This window comes from Quercus lobata, chromosome 3 (genome assembly GCF_001633185.2).
Source record: "Quercus lobata isolate SW786 chromosome 3, ValleyOak3.0 Primary Assembly, whole genome shotgun sequence".
Classification (NCBI taxonomy): Eukaryota; Viridiplantae; Streptophyta; class Magnoliopsida; order Fagales; family Fagaceae; genus Quercus; species Quercus lobata.
The window spans coordinates 21,803,654-21,815,704 of NC_044906.1; the positions used below are offsets into that span (position 1 = coordinate 21,803,654).

General features: G+C 32.2%; 1 protein-coding gene across 1 annotated transcript; it reads right to left on the reverse strand.

Moving 5' to 3' along the window:
- Positions 1–1,240: 1,240 nt before the first annotated feature.
- Positions 1,241–1,603, reverse strand: LOC115980558 (proline-rich antigen homolog). Its single transcript, XM_031102790.1, has one exon. It carries the CDS (start codon positions 1,601–1,603, stop codon positions 1,241–1,243), a length of 363 nt encoding a protein of 120 aa, XP_030958650.1.
- Positions 1,604–12,051: the final 10,448 nt, after the last annotated feature.

Sequence of the window (12,051 nt, forward strand, 5' to 3'; positions counted from 1 at the left end):
CCCCCCCCCCCCCCAACCCAGTGCAAATCCAAAATAACAACTTAATTTGTCCAAACTGACAAGCTTTTAATTAATAGTCCCTAAACCAAACCACATATGTCACAATATTTATTTTTAATAATATAGAAGCTACAAATTACTTAAAGAAATGCCAGAAGCGGTAGTGTTGGTGCACGGCAAGGGTGGATATCTTGCATCACTTTTTTTCCCCCATTATTGGAATCTTGTTTCGCCAAGATTAGTTGGGCTAAATTATTAGCTAGCTAGGATCATGTTTAATGTGGTATTACCTACTTTTTCACTTTAAAAAAAAAAATTATGATTTATAATTGGAGGGTATAAATATATAAGGTTTTACAAAGAATCCTTGCAGAATTTTAAACCTAAAATTAAATCCTAAATTAGCTATTAACCCCCCCCCCCCCCCCAAAAAAAAAAAAAATTTAACTCACAAAAACGTCAAAATTGTATTACATAAAGGAAAAGGAAAATGATTATTAAAAAAAAAAGGAAAACAAATCCCCCAACATCTCAAACCAACAAGTCCAATATCTATTCCATATAAAATTGTTAGCATCATTCCCCTTCACACATATCAGGGATTCAATACCCAGAAAATTATTTGAGAACATCCAAAATAATAAAACAGAATGGATAAATAGTGCGAAACTCTTTCTAATTAATTAAATAAATAAAAGAATAAATTATGTACAAACCCTAGAAAATAAGTTTTCTTCAAAGGTCAAAACAAAAATTACAAAGATGAATTTTACAGAGCTTAGAGAAGCTGAAGTACTGTATCCTGTCTCTCAAATATAACATCCAAAAGAAATTACAAAACACAAACCCATACTTCTATTTCATAATTAACCAACAATCAAATAATTAACAACCTTCGGAACAGAAATTACAAACACAACCATACTTTTATTTTCATACCTAACAAGATTACAACCTTCCAAATAGAAATTAAAAAGTTTTAACTTCACCCAAACCTAATATGGAGGTTTTAGATGGGGAAGACAAGAGAGGAAAGTGACATAATGTAATTGATCTTTAGGATATTTCAACCATATTTCCTTTCTCCTCTCCCTCCATCCAAACCCTCAGAAATTCAAAGGTACAATCCTAAGAAAGACCTACATATATACAATTAAAATATAAAAACAAAATCCCGAAACATAAAGCATCACCCAAAACATTAAACAACCCTAGGGACTAGAATCAGAAATTGAAACCATTAATTAGCATCATCAAACAAAGTATTAGTGACTGCACCCCTGAACACACCTATGGCCAGCGCTTCAATCGCGGCTGTCACAATACCAGAAATGATAGGACTCTTTGGCTGTGCAGCCGGGGCAGTGTGTGGTATATATGGACCATATGGACCAGGAACAAAAGCTGGGTACCCGCCACAATAAGCCGGTGCAGGTGGGTATGTGTATCCACCGCCATAAGCAGGTGGAGGTAGGTATGTGTATCCACCGCCATAAGCAGGTGCAGGTGGAGATGGATATCCGCCATAAGCAGGTGCAGTTTGGTGTTGATATGCACCCACAACCCCATGACCAGGTGGTCCAGGTCCAGTTGGATAAGCCATCAGTTCCAGTCGAAGATTTGGATCAAAGAAAATTTCAAAGATGGAAAGATTCGATGGGAATGGAGGTCGAGGTGTTTTTGTGATCAAAGAAATTGAAGAACTCGTTAGGATTTGTTCTGTGAAAGTTCAGGTGGAGACTGGGGGGTATATATAGAGTTGAAGTAAGAGCGAGGGAGCACGAGCATGGCAAACTTGGCGGCCAAACTTTAACAATTACGACATTATGTGTACCCAACGATATTGCTAAACATTGGTCAAAAAGTAATATTATATATGGCTTTGCATATTTCTCCCCACTCCCTTCACTTTAAATTATACTTATTGGCCCTCCCTCATATGTATTTTTTTTTTTTTTAAAATGTACAAACACTCAATTAAAGGATTATTGTACTTTTTCTTTTAATATTTACTTTTTTGTCATATATAATTTGTTAATTTTAGAAGAATTTAAAGTATATAGTCTCAAAATATATAAATAAATCTTTTTTTCTTTCCCAACTTTTTTTTTTTTCATTTTGTATATATAGAGTTAGGGATGTGGGAATGAATGATTTTTTTTTTTTTTTTTTTTTTTTTGTGTATTAGAATAAAATGTGTTATGATTTTATGATTAAAAGCTTATAACATGTTCTACTTTATCATCCATAATTAAATAAATAAAAAATTCAAGTAGTTTTTTTATCATCATATGTCCCTTATATTACATTGTACATATTAAGGCATATAAAATAATATTTTATTGTAATCTTTAACTCATTTAATAATATTTAAAAAAAAAAAAAACCTTGATTTAAAAATTCAAAGAATTTATAATTACACATGAGTTAAAGAAAGAATATTTTTGCCTCAAATTATATAAAACCAACTTTATAAAGTTTTTCTTATGTAAGAAGAATAAATAATACGTTCCTTCTCAAAAAAAAAAAGAATAAATAATGCATTACTTAATGAATCATGTTAGATGCATTTATACCTATATATGTGTGTGAATCTAAAAATTATTAATACATTTAGCTTAGACCCTGGAAAAAAAAAATATAAAATTAGCTTCACCATTGGGTGTAAATGATGAAGCCATTATAGCCACATATAAGTAATGCAAACCAATAAACTAGAAATTTTACCAATATTTTCACATTCTAACAAGTTGTATCACCACACTGCTATGAGCTATACTAATCTTCGACACCAAGTATCCTTAGCTGTTGCTGAGTCACTAAGAGCATTCCATATGGAGCACATACGACACCTATTATTATTAAGATTCAAACGATACCTAGAATCTTCCTAACTGTTCCAAAATCCCGAGAGTCTGACTCTCGTGCCAATCACCAGTTAGTCTAGCCCGCGATATTTGATTAATTAATTAATTATAAAAAGAAAAACTAAACCGTATCGTTTAGTTTTGACGGTTGTGAATCAAGAAAAATTATCCTTGGTAGATTACTAAATAAGTTATAAACTTTTTATTTTCTAAATAATTGTAAATTATGCTGGATTAATTAGAATATTAAGTCAAGTACCACCGTGTACTTTTAGGGCAATAGTTACTCTATAAGTATAAGTGTTTGTGGCGTATGAGAGAATAAATGTTGGGGTTCAAATCTTTAAGAAGGAGTTTCACATGCATATATACTTAGATTATACTGAGTAAAATTCTATCGCAAATAAAATAAAAATATTAGAAAATGAAGTCAAGTGATCCTGAGAGACACAGGTCGAGAGATAAACAGTGTAAATTGTGTTCTAATTTAATAAAAATTCTATACGCTTGAGAAAATGAGGCTACAGAAAAATAAATGAATTTGCCAACACTTTGTTGAAGTTGGCACCCTACGATGAAAGATCTTTGTGCATGACAAAATTATGGTTTTGGATTGCCGTCACCTAGATATAAATTTGTAAATAAGATAATAAGATCTAATTTATTATTTGTAAATTATTGATAATATAATTAATTTTATAGTGAAGTTAATTTATATATAATTTTTAACAAGTTTAATCAATCTAGATGAAAATTATTTTATCTAATTAACTCAAATTATAAGTTTAGTTATAATTTAGTTATTAATTATTAGCATATACTTATTAGCATATACAAAAAAAAAAATTAGTTGAAGTGTTTAATATATATAGGAAAAATATGTTAATCAAGTTTTCAATTCTAAATAATACTAATTAAAAAAAAAGTTTGAGCTAGTTTGATACAAAAATAAGTTAAGAATGAATATAGGGGGGATAGGCTCATAAATGTATATTGGACCATGGGCCTTGTCTGAGAATGCTTAGTAGTCCGAGGACAAATGAACACTGATATAGAAGTACGGGCTAGTGAATGGAAGAAGGTGGTTAGTCATAAGGGTTCAAGAAGGTGATTCGAGGACAAATGCATCCTCGGCTTAACATAGTAGAGGTCAGAACGGCTGACGTGTCGTCAATGGCAACATTCTGGGCAGTTCTATTGGAAATGACAAGTATCAGGAAGGAATAAGATAAGGGAAGGTAAGAAATATCTAAGGGAAAATTGCTACCATCGCATTAAATACTTTACAACTAACTCTCTGACCGCATTAATGTGGAAGTGATACTTGAACACTGATGATTCAACCTTACAGCTACCACTGAAAGTTTCAGGAAGGTGTTGATAGGACAGTGATAAGGGCCGGCCATTTGATCTACATGTGGAGGGTTGAGATAGAGCAAAGAAGGGTCATATAAAGGAAAGAAATCCCATTACCAAGGGATCATCGAAGAATCTGTGAAAAAACACTGTAGCACTGAGAACTATAATTGTAACCCAGTTTAAGAGAAATAGATATTGAAGAACTACTCTCATCGGACATTGCCGAGGAAGAATTTCTTTGCCCAGCACTTGTTGTTTCATTGTTTTTCTTTGCTTCCTTACCATCTTTAGTTCATAGTGAGTGTTGCCTACTTCATTGAAGCCTAATTTCTAGACCACTGTCTACAAATTCATTGTATTGGACTCTTTGGGTCTCAATCCAAAACCTTTTGAGCTTAGGAACCCAATTTTCCTTACAATGAACATATAATTTAGTTTAATGACAATCTCAAACTAAACTCATATTTTAAATAATTCCTCGCTCTCTTGAGTTTTTTTTTTTTTTTTTTGAATTCAATATATAATGATTGTAACTTTGTTTGTTATGACTGCACTCTTTATTTTTTGATCAATTGATTTGTTGTATAATTGTGTATTGAACCCGTAATCTCTCGTTAAAAACATATGGACGGCAGCTTTTCGGTGGTTCATAATAATATCAGCTCAAATGCGTCAGGACACAACAACCCACAATTTCAATTTTTTTATTTTATTTTTTTTTTTTTGAAGAGAACCCACAATTTCAATTCTAGCAATACCCGCCAATCTTTTAATTTGACTGACCCTCCATGCTCTAGTAAGCATCATTTCAAACATCGTGTTTTATAACAAGGCCCATGAGCCCAATAAAAAAGAGGAGAACAGCTTAGAGCCCATTAAAACTGTTATCCAATCGGCTAAACTAAAACTCATTCAAGGTTAAATACTGGCAAAAATGGCCCATTATCATCAATTTTGGAAATAATTTGCTCAAAAACACTGTTTCCGAACTATATAGCAATCTACCACTTTTTCGGGCCTATAGCGGCGTTTTCCTGAAAAAATTTTTTATAAGTCCCATAACAGGTTCAAGGGGCCCTATAGTGGCGTTTTTAAGCCCTATAGTGACGTTTTTGGGCCCTATAGCGGCGTTTCCTGCAAAATTTTTTGTAAGTCCCATAACAGTTTCAAGGGGCCTTATAGTGGCGTTTTTAAGCCCTATAGTGACGTTTTTGGGCCCTATAGCAGCGTTTTCCCGCAAAATTTTTTTTATAAGTCCCCATAACAGGTTCAAGGGGCCCTATAGTGGCGTTTTTTAAGCCCTATAGTGACGTTTTCGGGCCTTATAGCGGCGTTTTCGGAAAAAGTGGTATTTTCCTAATTATTTCCGAAACAGTGCTCTGTTGTTAAATATTTCAAAAATTAATGCTAATGGGCCATTTTTGCCTTAAATACTGATAAGTTAGAACCATACCACACTGAAGCCCAAAAGTCAGCTCTTTTTTACTTTTTTTTTTTTTCCTGGCGTGGGGCCATGATTTTTACACTTTGTGTTCATAAAGATATGGATACTGGATAGAGTACATATATCGTCAAATAATGGAATAAAATGGATTTAAATAATAAAAAAAAAATAAAGGAAAAATAATTAAGTAATTTTATCTTGATATTTAAAATATATATATTTATATATATTGAATATAAGTAATCTTATTTTAGAGTAATATTAGAAGAAATTGAACTAATTATTTTATAACAGTGTTACTATTATATCTCTATTTTTAAATAAATATCTAAATGTATATTAGTATTTTGGGAGTTTTAGTGAAAATTTCATTAAATTTAATTACATTCTCTTCAATTCCTCTCAAATTTGAGGAAATAGAACTTTTGAAGTTTTGAGTTCTAAGGATATAAAGGAATGGGTGATCCATCTTACCCAATTCACTTTTTAATCCTCCTAACTCAACGGTCTACATGCAACCAAAAGCAATCAACTTAAAAGTCTTCCCATTTTGAGACATTTCTTTTTCAATGTTTAGCTTCCTAAATCTTATTATTTTTCTAGTACAGCTTTTTGAAGCAACCCATTTTTTTCAAAAATCTGAAAAAATAATAATAATAAGTTATACCAAACGGCCCTAATGGGTCTTCGGACCAACTCAACACTTAATAGTAATGGTTGAGATTTTCCAAATGGGTTTGGGTTCAAATTTTTAAACACCCTAGGGTTCAAGAAGGATTTGAGTTTTAGACCTTAAATACTAAACGCAACCTATTTATATATTTAAATTATTAAAATACCTTTATTATTATTATTTTATGGACATAAAAACTAGGATTTCTATAATAAGTAAATATGTTTCTCTTTTAAATATTATGTAATTCGGTATTTATTTTTTTATTAATATAATTTTTTTTATCAATACTAATTTTAAATTTTAGTTAGATAGTATTTTAAATATTCAATTTTAGTTTAACTAACCTAATCGGGTTCATTCAACCCAGCTCAAAGTAAGATAATAAGTGAGATAATTGGGTGGGTTTGGAATGGGACGTGTTTAAAATTTTCATATATATGCATTCCAAACCCCAAACGGCCCAAACACTTTGTGTTACCATTCTTATTAAAACTTGGACGCATATAAAAGTTATAACATTGAGAATCAAAAATAGCTATTGTTACCGAAATTGCAAATATTATACAACTTTGATCACTAAATCGGTATAAATACCCCTAAAACGTACCAAATAATAAACATCATCATATACAAATTGTATCAGAGAATTTTTGAGTGTTATGGTCAATCTAAGAAAAAAAAATTAATTAAAGAGGATTTAAAAGCCATGATGTTTCCACCATTGAACCTCAGTTAATATATTTGGTTTATAAAATATGTAGATTTTTAACTTCTACATTTATAAACATAGAAATAAAATAAATAAAAATAATAAATATTCTGTCCATAATATTTTCATAATACTTGACAACAAATTATTAGTGGGAACTTACCCTATTGGTTATAATTTGAATCTACAACTTAAATTATTTTTTTATCCACCCATAACAACCAATAACAACTTACCACTTAAGATTTGTTATAAAAATATTTTAGACATACCATTTCTCAATAAAAACATATGTTAATATATACTTCAAAAAAAATGATAACATAAAATTATATATTATATTAATTGGTATCAAAATATCTTGTTCCCTTGGGTACTAAACCGAAACGGCCCTCGGTTATTAACAACTTTGATTCCAACATATTTCATAAAACTGTCAACATTTTAAACTCCTAAGCAATATCAAAGCTGGCTGGATCAAAATCAACAAATTAAATCAAACTGTTAGATTCAATTTACTAAACTATTGGTCCATTGAGTTTTTATGATGTTTCATGGACCGAGAGTGAAATAGTATACCACTCGGTAACCTTACAATGCAGAAAATTTTCACATTTTTTCTAGCCCAGGAACACGATCTAGCAGGTTTTTGCTAGACATATGTTTTGATCCGTTTGGTCCATGTAAAAATGAAAAATAGAACAAATGGAAAAAAGGAAAAATGCTTTGAAGTCTAAACGTACCGCTTTCGCTGATAAATAGCAGCTTTAATTACGTCCCTGGTCTTTACCCTCTGAGGCTGCAGGTGAAACAAGAGGAAGAGTTGTTAACAACATAAATAATATAAAATGTTAACGCCTTAATGCCACAGAAGAGTTTTTGCAGTATACTCACAATGAAGAAGTGAAGGTATGAAAATACCATCACAGGATCCAACATTGCTTTCGTGAAGTTTATCGGTGTGCTGACTCTCTTGCCAGAATGGGTGCTGATTTGGATGTTGATTTTATTTCTTTTGATGATCCCCCTGATTGTATTTTGGACCAAATTAGGCGATGCCCTAGGGACTTTGTATTGTAGACGCTGCACTAGCAGCTCTTCTTCTCTTTAGTTTCTGCATAATATATCCAGTTTACCAAAAAAAAAAAACGAAGGTATGAAAATATAAATTGAACCTAATCTTTCTGAACTTTAATGGCATTTTGAGACATACAAATTGACCTGGCAAAGCCGTAGTCCAACCGACGAAACCTTGACTTGGTTATTAGTTTTAAAAAAAAAAAAAAAAAAAAAACATTGACTTGTTATTGTCATATTAGTTTTATAATACGGTGCTTCTGGGAAAGTGCAATCACGATTCACAATGAGGAATATCCGAATACATATCAAAGGAAACCCCACTAGATACCATTCTAGGGAAGACCCTTAAACGACCAAGCTTAGAGGCACATGCCACCATGAAGATCAACTATCAAACTTGTTTTCATTTTTTTATCTCAGATCAAATATTACACTGTGCATGGACACTGTAAAGCGAATCAAAAGGTTTACAACGGCATTCTTGCCTCATTATCGGTTAAAAATTTAAATATAAAAAAATATATATACACACACAATACATAAAAATAGAGGATTAGCAATTCTTAGTGTCTCCAATGAGCAAGATCAAAGTTTGAATTTCCCTCTCCTAGCCTACTTAATAAAATAAAATAAAATACAAATTTATTATCCAATCCATTATGTGATTATTTATAGAACTACCTAAACAAATTATTAAAATAAGTAACGTGACATTAAAAAAATCACGCAACTAAAAGTACACATGAATGGATTGGAGTAATTTTCCACTCAATTGGTTTGGAAATAAACTATGTCTATTAAACAAATAGAAATCTATACAATATATAATAATTGAGGATTAGCATTTAGGTTTACTTATCTTCTATCGTGCCACATCAATCACCAATTTCAAATTCATGATTCCTTCAATCTTCTGCTCTCACATTCTCTACTTTACTATTGTTATTCCTCAAACACTTCCCTCTCTTTTTTTACTCGCCTTCTTCCCATTATTTTGCATCTTACCATTTACTCTTCCGCCAATCCTTCCCCTCCCCTTTATTTCCCATTTAACTTAGGACAAAATTTAGGTACAATATCTTAGATTCCAATTTTAAGATTCAGCTATATAACTACTTAACTAAAAAATACACTTTCATACCATAAGAAAAAATCCACATGACAAAATCTTAAGAGGAGAACCTAAATAACAGTACCTAAATACTATACTTAAAGTCTTGCCCTTTAACTTATATACCTTTTCTCCTACCATTCTTCTCTCTCTCTCTCTCTCTCTCTCTCTCTCTCTCTCTCTCTCTCTCTCTCTCTCTCTCTCTCTCATATTTTAGTTTAAGTTAATAATAGTTGTTTTAAGAGTAGGAATTTGAGTTTATATCAAAACACTCTTTTTTATTATGTAGTGAATATGCCTACAAACTATTTGTCTTTTTTTCATAATGATTGTGTGTGTGTGTGTCTATATATAGCATATGGCTTGTTGATGCAAATGCATTCAGCTGGGAGAAAAATCAATTATGAACTAGTGTTGGCTTTTCCCCCATAATAGCAATTTGGTTGATTGAGCTCCATAAAAAAATAAAAAATGCTAACCCAAAAGAAAAACTCCTTTTTCAATTTGCTGAATATAAGGATCATGGTAATCTTGCAATAATGGTAATTTTTTTTTTTTTTTTGAGAAGGGATTATTGTGTAATTGAATTGAAAGAAAAGATGGTTCCGGCACTTAATTACACATGATATCAATCATGGACCCAATAATCTCGCAGTTACAAGTGTTTCAAGCTCATTTGAGAGATCTTTAAGTGGGCCCAAATGGATGCATGCTAATAACCCATGTTGCTCTCCAATCTATTTCTCCTTTTTATTTTCCTTTGCTGGCTCCTTTTCTTTTGTGTGTGGGCTTGCTCTATATTGTAATGAAGGAATTTATTTAATATTAGCTTTAGATTTAATACTGGACCCTTGCTTTGTTGGTATCAATTCCGTGGGCTCAAATTGGCCTTACAACATTGCCTGGCTTTATGGAGCTCAATCTAGAGATGGCCAAAATGGCCCATTAGCATTAATTTTTGAAATATTTAGCAACAGAGCACTGTTTCGGAAATAATTAGGGAAATACCACTTTTTCGGACCCTATAGCGGCGTTTTCCTGCAAAATTTTTTTATAAGTCCCATAACAGGTTCAAGGGGCCCTATAGTGGCGTTTTTAAGCCCTATAGTGACGTTTTTGGGCCCTATAGCGGCGTTTTCCTGCAAAATTTTTTTTGTAAGTCCCATAACAGGTTCAAGGGGCCCTATAGTGGCGTTTTTAAGCCCTATAGTGACGTTTTTGGTTCCTATAGCGGCGTTTTCCTGCAAAAATTTTTTCTAAGTTCCCATAACAGGTTCAAGGGGCCCTATAGTGACGTTTTTTTAAGCCCTATAGTGACGTTTTCGGGCCCTATAGCGGCGTTTTTGGAAAAAGTAGTACTTCCCTGATTATTTCCGAAATAGTGCTCTGTTGCTAAATATTTCAAAAATTAATACTAATGGGCCATTTTGGCCATCTAGAGATTCCTACGTACTGTTTTGCCAAGCACGTGGGCCATATTACTGGCCTTTGGGTTGTCTTTGATCCAAAAGATTTGTCTATTGATCCAACGAGAAAGAAACAGCAAAATAGTCTACATTATTGAAGGAAATTTACCATCAAATCACTTGAAAGATGCCATGCATGCAGGTATATTTCTAGGCCTGATTTAGTTTCATATAAATAATCGGATGAAAATGTGATTTTTGATGATATGGGTTAATTCACATGCTCATGCATATGACAATATGATCATGCATATTAGGATTAGAATCATTACATGTTAGTTTCTGTAAAATTCACATCATGTGATTGCATCATCTTAATCAAATTTTTGGTCATCCTTTCCTCACATGCATCCGCCATTGGCTTTCCGTGAATGCATTTCTTTTGTTGTCCTATCCTTTTCCACTTTACAAAAGAAAATATATGATCAAGGGAAGTAAGCAAAATTTGCTTTAAGATACAGTTGAAGATTGCTGCCCTGCATCTCCCTTGAATTGAAGGTCATAAGGTTAGTTGATGCTTGTTCAAGTGAGCATTTTGATTGCAATCTCAACAACACACACATATACACACCAGAAAAAAAACAGCGTCTTTACCTCATCAAAGTAGTGAGATGCATTAAGGTACCATGGAATTACATGAACAGGGTAGTTTAGGAAGTAGAGAAACATGGCCTTCATACCTCGCATAGATATGCATGTAGTTATGAATATAAATATGTAAACATTACGTGTGCTCTTGGTAAGCTGGAAAAATGCCATTAAGCAAAGAGATCTCAACTACAGTCAGATTTCATTGGGTTTCCTCTCGACTACATGATGTTTAATTGATGAATTTTTTCAAATTCCTTTGCATCTTGCCTAAATATTGGTTATATGGCCTGTTTTTGGCCCAATTCATTGGCTGGATCAGGTTACAATATTTGTAAAAATATTTCATTCTTTTTCTAGATTACGTATTTATTGATCAGTAATGTACTATAGTTGTAACAAATTGTGTTGCAGCTTGCTGCATCATAGTTAATTTATGGTTCATAATTACAAATATGTTCCAACTGACCTCTGCTTGTAAATCGTCCATTGGCTGCTTTCTATTCAAAAGTAAAATTATTGGATGATCTTATTAGTTGAAGATCCCATTAGTTCTTTACAAATTTATCTAATCTGTTGTGGCTTGCTGCATCATAGTTCAATTGATGGCTAAAAATTACACATGTTCCAACTGACCTACGGTTGTAAATTGTCCACAGGCTGCTTTCTATTAAAAAAAAAAAAAAAAAAAACCATTATTGGATGATCTTATCAACTGAAGAAATTCTTTACAAATTTATCCACATGCCAA

Bases quoted from the DNA above. Each gene is read 5' to 3' on its own strand.
- LOC115980558 (XM_031102790.1), bottom strand. From the start codon at position 1,603: ATGGCTTATCCAACTGGACCTGGACCACCTGGTCATGGGGTTGTGGGT.